Below are 17,951 nucleotides of genomic sequence, written 5' to 3'. Positions count from 1 at the left end.
AAGGAATATTCCACCCAAAGCTAGACCTGAAGGGTGGTTGTGAAAAGCTGCTTATTTTCACTATTGGAATCGTATTTAACAAAGCTCCTCTGTGAGAAGCAGAGTTTGGGTGGAGAATCGTTTAACAACTGAAAAATGACATAACTGGCTCACATGAATACACTTATGTTGTAAATTTATGGGCAAATCTACCCTAAACAACAGCTGGCAGTCTGTTTAAGATGGCTAGATTCATTTATTGTGTTGCTGAAAGACTCGCTTTCTGGGAATTCTGGGAAATACAGGACATCAGTTACTGAGGAATAAATAAATGGTTACAGAAATGGCTACACCAAAAAAGTTGCTTAAGCTGCAACACTTGAAGGTATTAAACGGCATAGACGTATGTACGTATGGAACAATGCAAACGTATCCACAGCAGGCTGAAAAGCAATGCAACATTTACAGGTGGAGCTGGGTGGAGCTGGGTGTGGTCCTTTTCAGGTGGTGTTAAGTCACTCTTTAGAAAACTTCAACAAGAGAATTCACACAATTTTCTCACTGGGCGAAAGAGGGGACTTTTGGCTGAGATGGTGGAGGAAGTGGTGGGGGGCAGTTTGGGGCTTTGACTCCAGGCTTTTTAGGAGGAGGCTTTTTGGGGATGGTCGCCGGACCTCGTGGTGCCGGTATGGGCTGGGTCTTTGCGTCAGCAGCCACCGGGCGTGCGGTGGGGGGCGGAGGGGCCTGGAGCTTGGGAGGTACTGGGGCTTTGGGTTTAGAGTACTGAATGGTCATCTGCTCGGTAGCTTGGTTAGCTTTGTTCGGGATGAAACATCTTTTGGCTGTAGGATGAGAAAAGGAAGACAGTGGGATTACAAGGAGGCTGAGAAAGCGACCAGATTCAGAAAAGGGTTGTGATGCAAGACAGTCGTCTACAATACATGTTCTCTGTATAACTGAGGAGGAGCGAGCGCTCGTAAAATGGCACATGATTTCTTTCAAAAATCAGGATTTTAACAGGTGCTGCTGCCCACTACCATGTACTACTGTAAATATGAATATTTATATTAAATCACTAGTACATCAATGTAATGTCAATATTAAATCACATGACTGGTTTTGGAAAAAAACATTATCTTCCTCCTAGAGATGAAAAGAGTAATTCATAACTAATGACAAGGTGCAAATATTAGATGCAGCCTATTTAACATGAAACTTGATCCCTCGAAAAGAATTCAGGTAACCACAAAATTGCAAATGTGTGAATTTCTTCATCAAAAATGGGATCTAAATCTAAAATCTTTTGCAAGAATATGCATTGCGATTCATACAATTGATACAGTCCAATGTGATCAGCATAACTGCAGACTTTTGATTCACTCAGATGAACTTAAAATGTACCAAGTATGAAGTAGCCAGTCTGATTTTTAGCCAGGATCTTGGATTTCCAGTTTTAGATGGATATCAGTGTTTAGACAACCACAATTCTGCTTTCAAGTTTAAGGAAGGAAGTCTAACATTTATCTGATTCGCTAATTTGTTAGAAAACCAATCGTGGTAGACAAACTGTACTCAGATTTGGAGATTGGTTTTATTGGTGAGAGTAAATTCTCTACATTTCTCTAAAATTAAGGTAAGACAGCAACAGTTTGTCATGTGATTCAGTTTTGTAGCCAGACAAATGTAACAAGATGATATATAAGGGAAAGTATTTCAGCCTCAGCCCGCCAGTGAGGCAGTTACAACAATGTGAGAGATGACGCATGACCTAAGAGGTTGATATTTTGGTCAGTGATCTGAGACTTCCTGTTTCCTGTGTACTTCCTGGTTGTTGCAACAAGAGCAATAGATTTATTTTCTCTCCGTCAGCTTGACCCTACAAGCCACCACTTGTCACTGACTTTGTGAGAGGAAAAAGCATAGAAGTAAAGGACAAGGCATTACACAATAGAAAGACACTCATGAACCACGGGCCTGCGTTTGTGTTCATCGGCCCAAAGAAGCAATGAATGTAGGTGTTTCTGTAGGAAAATGTGTTTTGGGCCACTTTTACACATGAACATCGGTACATTTGTCACGAGGATGAGAAGCCTGAGTAAATTACCCCGATGACGTCATAATGATGCAATCAGGGTTACCTCAGCTTGGCTCGAGTCTTCAAACCTTTAACGTAAAGCCCGTGTACTGAACTTTAGGCATTAAGTTTGAAAAATGCGAGCATCTACCAGGAAGGAAGGGTGTAGCAGAAGACACTACCGATTAGCATTATGCGAAATGTAGGATCCAGTGTTTTTTACCCGTACTATCTGCTGCTTCAATTTGTACCAAGCTTTAAAAGTTTCTTGTGAGAACCCCAAAGTTTGTGGAAGTGCAATTTTAAAATGCTGGAGCGCCTTGTGTTAGTGAACAAGTCAGTGTTTGAGGTTTGGACAGGCACGGGGCTCTTTGACTTACGTTTATACGGCGTGGTGATCTTCACGAGTGCTCTGGGAGAGTCTGGAGGTGCCTCCAAAATTGGCTCCAGCTGGCCTTGATCTGAGCTCTGCTTCTGGGTGGGACTCCTGGCCTGAACTGGGTCTGGCGCCGCTCCTGTTGCTTTTGGAAACGGGGGCGGGCTCTGGTTCACCATCGAGCCACAGGCAGTGGAAGTGTTGGGGCCCGGATCCGGGGAGGATGGGCTGCTGTACGCTGCGTTTTGATGGGTCGGTGGTGCTGTCTCAGCGACAGAGCCGGCCCATGTGGAGGTGCCACTGCGACTCACTGAGCCAGATTTCAGCAGGAAGAAGCCTCCACTGTCCTGAGAGGCTGTGCTGATGAAAAGATACAGACAAATGTTAATGTTTGGAAATTTCTAACCATTAAGTCTTGCTACCATTTTGAGCCACTAGAGCACAAACGTAGAGCAGCTTGTCATAATGTCACAATCAGAGGCAGTGTTATTATTGCTGTCATCACAAGGATCATTTGAGTCAGCTCTGAGAGTGCAGTTAGTGAGCTCTGTGCTCACCTGTTTGTCTTTGAGAGAGGGAGGTGGTGAGACGAGCAGGAGGAGGTTGCGGATGAAGAGGAGGCTGACCTGCTCAGCCTCTCTTTTTCTGAGGTCAGAGACTGAGCATCACGAGCTGACAGGCTCACATCTGGGACCTCGGGAAGTTCTGGGATCTCAAAGGATAAAGCTGACCAAAACAAACAAAAAAAAGTAAAAAAAAAAACAGCAAACATATGAGCACTACATCAGTTGAACAGCATTTCATTTCAAGAATAATTCTGGGTTAACACATGTTGGGTCTTAACCGTTTTTGGGCATCATTCCTGTTCTGACTAACAAAAGATCCAACTGGGCAACAAAAGGTTGCAGTCAAACGACCAGACATTGTTTAAATAAACCCACATGTGAGCTAAATGTATTTGGAAAAGTACAATTACACCCAAAGCTCTCTGTTGTAAACATTCATCACAGTTTACAGACAGACGTCCTGGTTCAACTTCGGCCTGCTGTATTTGCCACAGTTTGTGCTTCCTGTGCAGCGGGTGCATTGGGTGTGGTGATTTTCAGTTATCATCACTGATACACTGCAAGTTGAAATTGTAACAAAACCGAGCAACCCTTTAATGGTGATCCCACACAGCCGGGGGTTCATCAGCGTTCGCATACCTTCGGGGAAGAGGCTGGAGCTGTACTGAATGAGAGGTTCAATGACGGTCACCACTTGGACTGAAGACGCTGACGCCATGTCAAGCAGAGCAACCTCCCTAAAGGGGCAGAGAGGCGACGATGAATGACTTGTAGGATGGACGAGTGCTCACGCTGCAGAGCATGGTGACATTAACTGTGTTCGTCATGGTTAGAATGTGTCTCTTTCATTGGCACATTCAACCAGGATGTCACTGAAGTAAATAATAAAAACTTATTTAGCTTGAAGAAAAAATGCCCACTGAGGTTTAACCACTGAGGTTATCTCTGCATCTGCATCTGCAACGCACAAACAAAACCCTCACTGCAAAGAAGGTTTAAGCTGAGCAAACAGTCTTTCACAGTTTATCTGTTATGAGGATGTTGTGGTTCAGCGTCATGCAACCAGCAGGTTCTGGCTGATGAAAAAAGTCACCACATGCTCATCCCTTCGTGTCAGGGCACAAAGATGACGACAGAGGTCGGGGAACATGCGTGGATGGTGCTGGCACACATGATCTGGTCACGACTCACCCTTCAGCTCGTGGCCACAGCAGGTTTGGTCCCAGGACGATGGCGATGTTACTGGGCGTCATCTTGTTTACAGCCTGCTCCTCAGACAACAGAGACAAGAACTGGACCAGGTACCTGACAGGGAGAACGAGGAGAGTCGCTAGTATGGCTAAAAATTCATCCCACTTTAGTTTCAGCTGTGGCGTGTGAATCTGTGACATTTGACCATGTGATTCTGGAAAAAGAAAATGTACACAGTGAGTACACACCTGAGGTTATTGTAGTTTTCAGGCGGCAGCTGCTTCAGTAGTGCTCTGAACTGCTCCAGCTTCTCTGTCAGGTCTTTTTCCCTGTGAAGAAAAAGCTCAAAGTCAAGAAACAGACTTGAAACCACAGTAAAAATAAGAAGTAGGCAGTACAGATATAATACTCACCCTGCTGCTTTAAACCAGTCATTGTAGAGTTCAAAGGTCATCAGAGGTTCGGGAAGTTCTCGCAGGTAACACTTCAAAGCTCCTGTTCGACATGTTCAGAGATAAATCATCACAGATGTATTTAAACAAGCCGAGGTAAAACTTTAACCACTCCTGTTTGCAACGTTAGATCTGTAAGTGTAATTATTAATAAGCTATGATGTTGTCGTGGTATTTTCTCTTACTGTTCAGCTCATGAAAGCCTGTGTATCCCTGTTCTGTAAATTCTCTCGCACACAGGAAATGATACATTTTACATTACTGGAAGCTGCAACAGAGGGAGTGTTTGGAGTAGACCGAAGAGGAACTGGGTGGTTAGAATGAGCCGTGAAAGTCACAGCGGCTGAGCAGACGAGGAAGAGCGTCCACAACAGAAACTTAATCTCCCCTATGAGGGAAATGCAAAGGAAAAAGAAGCGGACGCATCCTCACCGGCCACAGCATGAGGGTCCATACTGAACTCGCTGTGGTCGACGGAGTCCTGGTCCAAACAAATCTTAAGCCTCTTCACCACTGAGGCTGCTGCCGCCAGACGAAACAGACCCTGAGGAGGAGGGGGAGGAAGAGGAGGAGGGAGGGCAACGGGACGAAGGTAGAGAAGAGTCAAGAGCAGCAGAGTTCAAGTCTAGTGGGATTTTAGTCACATTATTCCCACACATAAGATATATGTATTAATGTGCCCTGGCATCTACACATCCTTCACAGCACCGAGATGCTAAATGTGCCATTCTCTCCTCTGGTTATGTAACAAACGTCCCCAGACGAACTGATTAAAAAGTTTCTTGTGCTTCTTAAACTTGATGCTCTGGAAAGTCTCTTTATTCACAGTACTAAGAAGCCAAAGCCTGCAGAGATTACTTCACTTTTAGCCATGCTGGCAGCATGCCGTGAGGGATGGAGAGTCAGTCAGTCAGTCAGTCAGTCAGTCAGTCAGTCCACCACTTTGGTCCACACAGAAAGTGACCTCCATATGTTTATGACTAAATACCAGGAGCCTAAGCTGCACCTCATGTTAGTGCTAGCAATTGTTATCATGCTAACACACATGCTGAACATGGTCAATGTTACATCAGCATCCTTTTAGAAGAGTCATTGTGAGCACACTGCTGTGAGCATTCAGTTCAAAGCTGTAATCTTGTTTGCACACATGAAATAAGGTAAAAAAAAAATGTCCTTGCAAATGTAATCATTTTCATAAGGATGAAGTGATGCGTATCTAACATGCAAAATGCCTCGTTCCATAATCATGCTAGTTGCTGCTGCTAAAACCTCTTTCCAGTGGAAAGGAAATCTAACATCAATAAAATTGCACATTTTCAATCAACATCCAGACGCACCTGAAAATGAGAAAAGTCTGAGTAACATAAATGTGGTCTGCAGGACTGGACTCATGTAAAACAAAGCCGTATGCTTGGACGGTGCTTAGGAGCTTTGTGAGGAAGTAAACTAAAAGGTAAAGGTGGGGTCAGTGTGGCTCCATCCCATCAGTCCTACCTCCTCCCTCATGCCCGTTCTCAGCAGCATGTGAATACACTCCTGGATGGGAGCAGCGATTTCTCTCTCGCTTTGAGTCAGATGAGAGAGCAGAGGCTCCCTGTAGACCTTCTGGTTAGAGAGGCTCAGCGGCGGCCCTGCAGGGTCAAATAACAGCACATTTAGAAATATTGCAGCAGCAGTGCCGCAAATAAACGCACAGACCGGCGACAAATAACTTCACCTTTTTGAGTGTGATTCTCTTTGAGCTCGCTGATGTTCTTGTTGAGGAACTCATTTGAATTTTTGTGGTATTCTGCCTGCAGCTCGAGAAGCTATGGTCGGGGAGAGGTAGAGTCACAAGGCTGCAGCAGTCTGCAGGTGGACTGCTGCTACGTAAAATTAAATGTATTTAGTTTGCAGAAGCAGAAACATCAAGCCATCGCAACCGTGACTCACTCGGATGAAGTAGTTAGCGTATTCTTCTTCTTTAGTTGCAAAGTGATACAGATCTGCAGAGTACTGGTCCTACAGACAGTAAACACAGTGAGGTCAAAGGTCAGGGCCGCCCTGCTGATGGTACAGAAGGACCAACACAGCACCAGGGCTCGATGCTTGCTGCTGCCGAGGCTGGAAAAGGAAACAGTTGTACCTTGATGCTCTCCAACCTCCTCCAAGCTTCTTCCACTTCCTCCCTGAGCCCGTCCTGCTTGGCCTGGGGGCCAGTGCTGGCTTGGCTCCTAACACACACACACACGCACACACACATAGAAACGTGTAAATTTGCATTAGCTTCTTTGTCCGTCGTGTCATAACTTGCAGCTCTGACTGAAGCTGCGTAACTCACCTGATTCTTGCGTTGGTCCAGTCTGTTGTGAGCTTTACAAACTGCTTCTTGTTCTTGAGAATCTCTGGTAAATCATCCTAGAAGGAAAAAACATAAAAGTTAACATTTTGGGGGCTCAGTTTGAATTGGTTTAATAACTATTCAATTTCAATTTACTTTTGAACTATTTTGCTATTTTATTTCCATTCAGCTACAGCTAGTTGTCTATTCAGGAAACATACAGGAAGCGAAATGAACTGTAAGACATTCACACAGGTGCATACTGTTCTGTTCTAGATGAATACACACAGAGGGGGGTGCAGTCCAACACAAAACCAGAGCAATATACCGCACCTTTGTGAAGGCTGACACTTTCAGAGAGCTGTTGCTTATATGGAAATGTATTGCAGTGTGTTCTTGTTATGTTGTTCATGTGAAAAGGAAGGAAGATGAGATGATAATAATGAAATGATAAGGAAAGATACAGGGTTCATGTGAGAAGGTCGACACGCGATGGACGGCAGAATAGTACGTGTCACTCTCACCTCGCTGAGCTTGTTGAGCGGCTCCAGAACTGCCTTCTCCACCTTCATCTCAAAGTCTGCCAACATGCTGGCCAGCATCTTCTCCATGAAACAGCACATCTCCAACACCCTCCTGCCACACACACACACACACACACACACACACACACGGTCAACTCCTCCTGATTTCATTTTGTTTTCTATTGAGTTTGGTGTCAGTCAGTTTCCAGAGCTGATTTATTCATTTTACAGTAGGTCTTAATGTTTAAAATGATTAGTTTTGGTTTTTAAAGGTTTTTTAAATCTTTTTTTTTATCATAATATGGCGGTATTTGTCAGGGGAGCTTTAATTGATATCATAATCCAAACACTTAGTGAGGGCAGTTGACTCAATGAACAGATGCAACAACAAATGAAAAATGAAAAAGACCAAAACTAAGTAATTTCCTGTGTATTTTCAGTAGTTGGTTTTGTAAGTACACAATATTGTTTCAGTTCATTTTAATTTTTTTCTAAAATCTAGTTTCTACTCATATTTCTGTTCAGTAAAATGTTTTTTCACAGCTAGTTTTAGTTTTTAGTTAACTATAATAACCGGGGTCCAAACTAAAGACAATGAGAACCCATTTACATTGATATCTAGAAAAAGACGTGTTAAACACAGAATGATCAGCTAAACATCAGTATACCTTTCTGCTCTGTCACAGCCTCAACACTATAAATAAACGGCACAAATAGAAATCTGGTCACCAGTGGTAGACACTGTGTGTCTTCATCAGAGCGGAGAAATCACGAGGGTTTCACATGACAGCAGACAGCAATGCTACTGGTCCAGAGTACAGAGGGATGGAGAGATAGAAGGAAGGCGGGATAGAGGGACAGAGACAGCAGAATAGAGGTATGGCGGGATGAGGGACAGAGGGATTGAAGGACAGAAGGAAGAAGGGATGGAGGGACAGAGGGATGGATGACTGATTGAAGGACAGAGGGACGGAGGATCAAACCTGATAGAGGAATCTGCATCAAAGTCTTTGAGGCTCTCCGCCATGCTGATGGACAGCTGCATCAGAGGGAGCTTTTTCTGTGGAGACACGAGCACAGAGGGGACACCTCTCAGTAACCAACCAAACGGACTCGTCCTCGTGGATCAGTAGTTTCAGTACCATTCGTTTTTCAGCCTCCAGCCCTGACTGACTCTGCATGCAGCCCAGCAGCTTCTTGTGAAGGACCTGAGCCGCCCTCTTGGCCGGTTCCACCCGCTGCTCCACCTTCATTCAGTCAGAGACGCACACACACACACAGTAACACACAATGTGACCTCCTGGTAATATCAGATATAACAGATGCTGTAAATTTCACATTATAAAGTAATAATGATGTCAGACTGAAAACAAATTGTATTGACTTGTATTGACATGTATCTTCTAAAGCTCGAGGAACAATAAAGTTTGAATCAAAATCAAATCAAATACATGTGAAGCTGTGAAGTCATCACTTGTTAATAATTAGTCATTTAAAGCAGAATTATAAAGCGCTGGTATAAAAGTGAATTTTCTCTTTTTCTCACCAAAACCAGGTCCTTGTGTAGAAGTTCAGTGGCATCTTGTGCACTGCAGAGGTAAATATTGTGTAGATTAATATGAATATACAGATATTAACAACTCTGATGTCAAAACTAGTGCCATGAACAGTTGGTTGACAACAGTTTTTAATACTGGAATATCCTTTTATTATATCCGCTTGTTGCTGGTTGGAGAAAACACATTAGAAGATACCATCTTGGAAATGATATGCGCATAGAGAGTCTCTTTATAATGTTTTATACAGAAATGATCATTTATAATGGAGGATACAAAGAAATTAAGTGAAAAAACATATGATAGTTGCAACTGCAAACAACGTATGAATGGTTTCTATGCTTTATTTTGAAAGAAAAACGAGCCATATACTGTATAAGTCAGTTTGGAGGCTTTGCAGTTTGCAGTTTGTCTCTGCTCTGAGCTCTCAGTATATCTGCTGGCTGACATGTCTGGACATTTTTAGATAAACAACCTGAGCCTGGAGTGTGAAAGCTGCAGCTGTGGTTAAGTTCAGTACCAGCTCTGACAGAGGAGGGAGGGAGGGAGGGAGGGAGGAAGGGAGGGAGGGGGGTAAAACACCAACACACCCTCCATCTCTGCTGCGACACACAGCCATTTGAAAAAAGGAGGGACGGGCAAACATCTTCAGGCTTTTATCGCACCAAAAGGAAGCCCAACCCAGTTCGCAAAGAGGTCAGATGAGCTTGAGCACCTCCAAGGTGTCATGTTTTTTTTACCTCCAGTGAACATTTGAAGTTTCAAAAGGAGGAATTCCCCACAGTGTTTGAACCACACGTCACTTCCTTTTTTTTTTCACTCTCATTTCAACTTTTCCTTTTGAAGCAGAAATAACAGGTCATTCCACAAAGAGTAAAACAATATCACATCATGTGAGCAGACGTGCTGTAATCTTTATTAAGAAAGTAAAAATGTGTGTGTTTGTGTCTGTTGCTACTGCTGACATAATGGAAGTCACGTCCTGACCATAGAGAACTGACCTGAAGTGAAAATCTGAATCAAGGTCTATTTCTCTTCTCTTCAGACGTCATTGCATCAGTATAAACCGAGGAAGGGCTGCTGTGGTAGCTGAAGCCCATGTTGCTCTGCTACAGATGCACGCTGTGTGTCAGAGGTAGAGACAGCAAGGTCTGCACACACACACACACACACGCACACGTGCACACGCACACACACACACTTCTTTAAACCCTGCTGCATGCATGCTTGCACCAAGAAAACCAAACAAGGTGTAGGTGTTTGGTTTGGTCACACGCTCATCTGCAAATGTCACTCACTGTCTCACACACACACAGACACTAGGTCAAAGTTCCCATAAACCTGGCACAAAGAATTTTTTTTTTTTTTTTTTTTTTTTTCACCGTGTCAGAGCTTCCTCTTAGAGAGATGTTACAGCACCATAAAGAGTAACAACCTTCACAACGTGTGCTGCCAACATACACCACAAACTAGAGTCAGTTTGTCCACTCTTGCTGAACTTCTCTGGCTTTCACATGCAGAAGAGTCTGAGGCTTCCCTCAAAACCCCAAAAGCATGCTTCAACTTTCAAGGGGAAGCAGCAAATGTGGCATACCAGCATTAGACACTTTTCAACACCATGTTTGCAACAGTGAAAAGGAGAACATGGAAACCAGAGCACAATTCGACATTTCCTCAGAGCAGGATATCGCGCCTAAATGAAAACCTCGTGCCGATGCACAGGAGACCCTGTTTCTGGATATGGAGGAAAATAAAATGAACCTTTAAGGTTTTAATATCTGAAATGATCCAGTTAAGACTAACACTCAGAGTCAGAGGAAAACATAACTTTTGCTAAACAAAAGCCAGAAAGGGGCAATTATTAGAAGAGGGTGTTTAAAGTTTGCTAACATTAGCCACCATAACCTGCTGGTCATACCAGACCGAACCTCAAAGTGTACCGCCCTGAGGTAGGGTGCTTTAATATTTACATTTCTAAGAGGAAGGTTGTGTTATTCCTCATTTCAGTGACAGTTAGTGACACTAACCTGTAACTAGTCACTGCTGTGATTATTGAGAAATTAAAATCAATTAAACAATGATTTGTTAACCTGACGCAGTCATGTGTAAATCCTACACTACACAGAAACGTGCCATTTTTGAAAGCCTTTGAGTTTCAGTACAACATCAGAGGAGAAATATATATCAGATTAAAGCACTCACTTTGACGCAGAGCCAAGCTGCCTCAGGATGCTCAGAGACTGCCGGAGCATGCTGGCAGAGGAGTGTAACCAGCTTTTCTACCTGACCCTCTCAGTCCTGCTCAGGCTCACAAGGAATCCTGCCCCAAAAGATCCTCACAGGGTCCAGCTGTGTTACTTCATCGGGGACAGACCTGGTCGTCCCTGCCTCCGTTTCTGCTGGTGCTGTTTTTGTGTGCGTGTGTTTTGGCTGTCAGTTTTCGTTCTCGTTTCAGGAGTGTGCTTACAAGCTAGTGAATGAGGAAGTTGCACAGATGAAGTGTCAGTCGAGATGGGGAAGAGGGATTTTTTTTTTCAGGTTTGATTGTCACACTATGATTTAAAATCTAACGACTACATTTAATTACATTTAATGACATGCATTCACAGAGCAGAGTGTTTTACCCAAGATATTCACTTTGGGTAAATTGGGTAAATCTCTCTGTTGTACTTCTGGACAGTTATAATACATTAGCATTAGAAATCTCATTAAAGGCATCATTTGTGAAGTATTGTGCAATAGGTCTGTTGATGATTATCCTCTTACACTGGCCGGCTGTGGTAAGTATGTGCTTAAGAGCTAAAAGGATGTGAAAAGGCCAAAAAAAGGAAACCAAGCTATCAATGCTGCGTTTTTAAATTATTTTTGTTTCAGCGTGTCTATTCTCAGTCCTCCAATTTCCTGTTGAATTTAAGCCTCAAGCGTTTTTCTTCTTTTCTTACACTGTAAAATTTTGCCTATTAACCTGCACCCTTTTATGGCCACTCTGTGAACAAAACACTGGTATGTTACTGCCTGCTTATGTTGCTAATTTACACATCCTGCAGATATGGAGGAACATTAACATTCATTTCTTTTTTTTCTTCATGCCACCTGGTGAGTATAAGTCCAGTATTCACCCTCCTTTTGGTCCCCATTGCCAAACGCCCTAAATGTCTCTTAACTTTCACCCGTTTATCCTGCTGGTAAGATGAGCCGTGACAGGGAATAAAAACGGTAAAGTTGAGGCCTGAAAACCAAAAACGAGAGCTGAAAGTAGCTATAATGCTCAGTGGAGCGGAGGGCAACTGCAAAAGCGGTGGGAGCTCAACTCCTCCTGCAACATCCTTTACATACAAGCAGTCATGTGATCCAATGTTAATACAAGATCAGTGAACAGGACTGCTTTAAGTTTATGTTATTGTCCAGGAAGGTTTTGTGACTGTACTGTACAGAGGTTACAGCCTTTTGACTGTTTTAAAATTAAAACAGCTGGAACTTTTATACATTTCCAATCCTAATTTTCTTATTGTATATATCCTGTAGAGTAGATCAGCCCTACATACATAAATGAAGCACATTCCACAGATAAGTCATTTGTCCATCTGATTATTTCATGTTATGTATATTTAATGGTGAAGGTGGACTCTTGTGCAGGTTTGACTTTGTATTTTGCCAAAATCATTACTAACCTTTCAAGATGTGTGTCAATAATGAAGTTAACCATCCAGGATGTGATGGGAGCAGCTCACCGGATCTCAGGACTACCTGCATCTCCACCTGGAAACACTTTAGTGAACAGTACAATCTCGGTCGTGGTGCTGCAGACGTACGAGGACACAAGCTGATACGTTTTGGGTCAGAAAATCACGAGTACTTTGGCTGATATCTACATCTTGTCATCTGTATACATTTTCACTATGGATTGTGACTAAATAGTATCCAACTTGAATGGCATCGGTGAGCATCCCTGTTTAGGTGCTGGCGGTGTATCAGGAGCTGCACACAGATGTTCAGGTGGAGGTTGTGCCCACCCACGGTGGCAGTCAGATGCTGCTGTCTAGTGGTGGCAGCAGAAAAATGCACAGATCTAACAAGGAAACACCTCCTCTGTTTTTAAATAAGCAGCATCAGTGTTCTTACTTAAAAAAAAAAAAAAAAAAAACATAGCAGGATGAATCATAACTATCATGCAGCTGCTTTGGGTGAGGAACTAATGGACATTTAAAATTTGAATACAAAACACAACATGCTCCTTTATCTATTAATGAATTTATTTTTTTAAAAATGACTTCAAATACATGATGGAAACCTTGAGGAATTAAATTTTTAGGCTGTGGCTACAGTTCGCACACACTGTGGTTTTAACAGTTTGTTCTTCAAGCTACTTCCATATTATAGGGAATTCTGTTCTCCTGATCGCGGCATCCTCAAATCCCCCACGTACAGAGTTAGCAGTTTATCATACACACCTGTGTGAGCGTGCCTAATAAACTAACTCGGTGTAGGTTCTTTGTAGCGGTTTAATTACAGGAGAAAGACAGTGAACTGGTCTTGTGTAAACTTTGAAAAGGCAACAAAAGACACAATCCCTCCCATCGAGCTACAGAGGATCCCATCAGAAACAGGGCAAGGCCACAGTTACTGAGGCAGTTTGAGACAATGCTTTCCAGCACTAATGTTTAACAACTTAAAAATGCTTATTATAGGCAATTCAAGTAATTCCTGGTGCTTTGAGCAAAAGAGTACAAAACACATTCTGAAACTTCTGAACTGACAGCAATAAGATGATCTGAGTGAGCAAAGAGTGAATTTAGGGAAAAGAGCCATGAGAAAGAAAAAGAAACTAAATATTTTCTACTTTCTAGATGTGTTGTGGTAGGAGGACCACTGATTCTTCCAACTGCAATTTGAAAAGAAGATCTCAAAACAAGGCAACACCGGGGCAAAAAAAAAAAAAAAGGCTGATGGAAAAACAGAATATTCGAGTCATGTTTGGATGGTGGAGAAAAAAAAAACAAACATCTTTAGAAAATTATACCAATGTCTTGTGCGACGTATCCACAAATATTAAATTACATTGAATAATTCCTATATATCTGTTTATCCTCTGAATAGTGTTCTTTTCTCCATCTGTCACCGATTTGCCTTCTTGCCAAACAGGTGAGATGGAAGGAAAAGTAAAGCACCAAAGAAATCCTCATGCGCGCTCACTGGGATATCTGTCTGGTCATTAAGTAAACTCTGTAACATTGTAATGGTGAAGGAATCAAAAAGAATGGAATTAACTTCAGCAGCTTTAGAATTAAAACCATGGTGGGTGGGGAAGAGTAAAGAGGCAGTGAAGCACTTGGAAAACCTGCGACTGTCTCCTCTCAAGGACTTTTGAAGAAAACTAGAGGCATCCCAAATGTTGCATTCCTCTTCATCTCTCTTTGCTCCACCTGTTTTCCCTGTCCTGACCACACAGTCATGGAAGACCCACGTCCCTCTGATTGGAAATGAGGGACAGGAGTTCAGGAGCCCCCCTGATCCGACGCCACTCGTATTGGTCCCCTCCCTGTTCTCTCCCTCCAGATCTCCTTCTCACCCTCCATCCGTCTGAGACTGAAGTGCACGTCGAAGCGGTCAGACGGAGGACTAGTGCTTCCCTTTGGCCTCTTCAGCTTCTTTATCTGATGAAAGAAATAAGAAGAAACAGAGAGTGGTGTAAGGCTTTGAGTTTCAAAATAAGAGCATGCTCACTATCCAATATGGTGGCAAGTCTTGCATGATGCCAGGATATCTATAAGAAACTCCCACCTTCTTCTCTTCACTAAAACTGAGTTCAATGTTGTGGCTTTCTGTGTCAGGACACAGTAGGTGTGAAGACATCTTACACAGCAAAATCCTCAAACTGAGCTGAGAATCATGAATAATCATGTAATAATCAGACTTAAACCCCTATTATACAGTCTGCAACTTGCTGACCAAAAGCACATGCAAACATGATAGATAGATGCAATTTATTGATCCCATAGTCTTACAAACAGTGCTTATACAGGCCTAGTTTTTGTACTGAACTGAATGAAACGTGACTGTACTGTTGACTCAAAGACAATCAGAAACAGAGGTGATGTGTTTGATCAGTGTTGTGTGCACTGATGTGCATTTCCACTTCTAGTATACAACCCGTTTGGTGCATCAGTTGTTGTGTCTTTTCACCTTTCCTGAGTTCATCTCTCTTCTTAGCAGCTTCCTCCCTCTGTTTCTTGATGATGGCCAGTCTGGCCAAGTCGGCCCTGGCCTGCTCAGTTTTCCCCTCGAGATGGAGCTTCATGTAACGTTCCTTTGATTTCTGCTTCTCTATCTCCTCTCTGAGAGAGAGAAGAGGAGGGTATACACACAAGATAAGGTAAGAATTAGTCAAAACAAAAAGCCTGATGCCAGCAAACAGGGTTTAAGACATTGTGTAATTTGAGAAAAAAAAAAAAAAAAAATGCAATGACAAATGTAAACATCCGTTTCCTGAGTGGCTGTGTGACACCTACCTCTCCCTGCGAGACAGCTCTCTGGGAGCATTGACGTCTAGCTCAGCCACCTTCTTGCTCTTCTGAGACACACGGTTGGGATTCTCAATCTCTATAAGCCCCTCCACCCCACTCCTCTTCTTGGACTGTGTGCGAAAGGAAACACCTTTGTAACATCAGTGAGACAGAAACCACCAGTCCAGACTGGTAAATAATGGCAGAGGGTGGTAAGCTTATTTTTCTGCCTGCTGCTGCTACACCCAACCATTGTTTGGGTGTACTGTTGACCTTCAAAGACCCATTTTACTGCCCACTGTATATTTTCTAATTCCCTCTGATGACTGGCCAACAGTAAACCATGTTACATCAGGATATTAACAGCAGTGACAATGAAGTTTAAGCTAAATGCATTTCAGTAGGGCCAAAAATCAACACTCAACATTAGATGTGGCGTCAGTTCAACGATCACACAGAGAAATACATCATAAAGGATTCTCAGCAGTGACCTCCAGACCAGAATGAGAGTGTACCTTTACATATCTGTCACCAGAAACATCTGAGATACAAAACCTTTTTGACAAAATGTTGACAATTAGGCTGACGACATCAGCATTGTTCTCCTTTCACTTTTACTTTTGGACAAAAGCAGTTGAAAGGAAAACTGGTACAGCAGTAAATTACAAACTTGTTCCTGAAATCACCCGAATACTAAAAGATGCATTTACACACTAAGGATTTATTTGAGGCTATATGACGACGTTTCTATTAACAACTTCTGGAACAATTAGTTTCACTGCTAGTCCACATTATACCCTTGCCGACACTCACTTCGGATTCGTCATCACTGCTGCTCTCTTCCTCCGACTCTGAAGCGCTCTCCTTTTCTACGCCAGCATTTGCCTCCTGTTAACACAAACATTTAATCACATGTTCAGTGGTTTCAAGGTAACTCCATGTCTGCCACTAAAAGGTCTTTCACTCACCAGTTCTCTCTGCGCTTTCATCTGCCGGTCAATCTCCTCTGGGTTGCTGAATTGCTTCCCTCTGCCCTTGTGGCCCTTTTTCCCTGTAACACAGTTGTCCGAGTTATAACTGGCAAATCATTTCTATCCAACTGTTTAATAAGTTTGTCTTTATGATGTTACAAAGTTCACCAAATCATTTCCAGTCCTGGGACAGGTTTCATGACGCATCCACTCAAGTAGAGCAACCACCCTGCTTTGTAATATGCTTCAATGCATGGCCCTTGACTAAATACTTCCTTGATAAAGCTTTTTGTTGACACCGAGAGGCCTTGACTAGACACTGTGATCATTTCTTAGGTCTGTCTTTGTGGTGATGCAACACTGGAGGGCGTTCTGTGGTGCAGGTGTTGCTGTTATTGTGTACAGCCCTTGCATAGTGAGACATCAGTCCACAACCACCTCTGAGAGACAGGATCCCAGTTCAGACCTGAATTTACAGTTATAGATTTAAGACCAGCTACTGCAAAGTGTGAACGGGAGCAGTGAGAGTGGTGGGAGATGAGAGACGTACATGACGTTTACTGCGGGCCAGCTCCCTTCACCTGGTAACTGTCATGGCTAGTGAATGTTACATGACGGCATAAACATCCTAATGCATGAATACTTTAGCAAAGCATTTCTAAACGTATCTGGTAACAGTAACAATCTCCATCTGCCGGGAATTAAAGTAAATGATCATAAATACGTAGATATTTGAGCCGAAGCGGTCTCGTGCACATGGTACTGGCGGTTGAACGCAACTGGCCTCATATGTAAACACTCCGCTCGTTTTAAATGGTGAAATTAGCAACAAGTTGGTAGCAGTGATCATGTAAAGACATTAATTAATCACCACTGGTGGATTTCCAGTCTTACCCAAACAGCTCATACCCGCATAACACCCTGCTAACCGATTAGCATGCTAAAAGCTAAGCATGTGAGAGCTCAACGGAACAGTACGTTAGGTTAGCTGACAGCTCGCTAGCGACACTTAGCTTGCTAAAAATGAGCATTTGACGTGAACTTTATCAATAATACTTACCGCCCCGAGGCATTATTGAAAGTAATTTCTATACAGATAAAGTACGTTGCTATATGGCTGAAAAACCTGACAGCTGTACAAGCAAAGCCGGCAGTTTAAAGTGCTAGAAGAAGAGGCTAGAAACTACTTTGTCTCTCCCGCTGTCGTTAGCACACACGTCGAAACGCCGCATTAAGTCACGACAGTCTGCGCATGCGCAGCTGGGACAATACAACCAATGGCTGCACTGAGCATTTGATTGACACGTGCATCCACCAGTGAGCTAACGAGAGAAAAACCCATTCATAAAGGACCGTACCTTTACTGACAGGGCCAGTGAATTGATTTTTTCATACATGACATTATTATTCCCAGCTATCACAGGAAAATCACAGGTTTG

General features: G+C 42.9%; 2 protein-coding genes across 2 annotated transcripts; both read right to left on the bottom strand.

Moving 5' to 3' along the window:
* Window positions 1–215: 215 nt before the first annotated feature.
* sh3bp1 (SH3-domain binding protein 1) lies at window positions 216–11,492 on the bottom strand. The gene is made up of 18 exons (XM_070851592.1): window positions 11,241–11,492; window positions 9,029–9,071; window positions 8,625–8,729; window positions 8,466–8,542; window positions 7,483–7,594; window positions 6,959–7,035; window positions 6,764–6,851; window positions 6,571–6,639; window positions 6,356–6,446; window positions 6,133–6,269; window positions 5,071–5,182; window positions 4,600–4,681; window positions 4,435–4,515; window positions 4,187–4,300; window positions 3,635–3,732; window positions 2,987–3,155; window positions 2,434–2,789; window positions 216–821 (listed from the first exon to the last, which is right to left on the bottom strand). Exons 1-18 carry the CDS (start codon window positions 11,288–11,290, stop codon window positions 538–540), a joined length of 2,145 nt encoding a protein of 714 aa, XP_070707693.1. The 5' UTR covers window positions 11,291–11,492; the 3' UTR covers window positions 216–537.
* A 1,781-nt stretch (window positions 11,493–13,273) lies between these two features.
* Window positions 13,274–17,734, bottom strand: pdap1a (pdgfa associated protein 1a). Its single transcript, XM_070851857.1, has 6 exons — window positions 17,573–17,734; window positions 16,510–16,592; window positions 16,355–16,429; window positions 15,548–15,672; window positions 15,222–15,373; window positions 13,274–14,692 (listed from the first exon to the last, which is right to left on the bottom strand). Exons 1-6 carry the CDS (start codon window positions 17,583–17,585, stop codon window positions 14,658–14,660), a joined length of 483 nt encoding a protein of 160 aa, XP_070707958.1. The 5' UTR covers window positions 17,586–17,734; the 3' UTR covers window positions 13,274–14,657.
* Window positions 17,735–17,951: the final 217 nt, after the last annotated feature.

Source organism: Pempheris klunzingeri, chromosome 20, assembly GCF_042242105.1.
Source record: "Pempheris klunzingeri isolate RE-2024b chromosome 20, fPemKlu1.hap1, whole genome shotgun sequence".
NCBI lineage: Eukaryota > Metazoa > Chordata > Actinopteri > Acropomatiformes > Pempheridae > Pempheris > Pempheris klunzingeri.
Note: the sequence above shows the minus strand (reverse complement) of the source record. Positions and strands in the feature narration are given on the sequence as shown.

Bases quoted from the DNA above. Each gene is read 5' to 3' on its own strand.
- sh3bp1 (XM_070851592.1), bottom strand. From the start codon at position 11,290: ATGCTCCGGCAGTCTCTGAGCATCCTGAGGCAGCTTGGCTCTGCGTCA. The intron at 9,072-11,240 runs GTGAGTGCTTTA...TTACCTCTGCAG, and splicing joins CAGCTTGGCTCTGCGTCAAA to TGCACAAGATGCCACTGAAC. The intron at 5,183-6,132 runs GTAGGACTGATG...CCTCCTCCTCAG, and splicing joins GAACGGGCATGAGGGAGGAG to GGTCTGTTTCGTCTGGCGGC.
- pdap1a (XM_070851857.1), bottom strand. The intron at 15,673-16,354 runs GTGAGTGTCGGC...TTTCGCACACAG, and splicing joins GCAGTGATGACGAATCCGAA to TCCAAGAAGAGGAGTGGGGT. The intron at 14,693-15,221 runs GTGAAAAGACAC...TTCTTTCATCAG, and splicing joins GAGAGATGAACTCAGGAAAG to ATAAAGAAGCTGAAGAGGCC.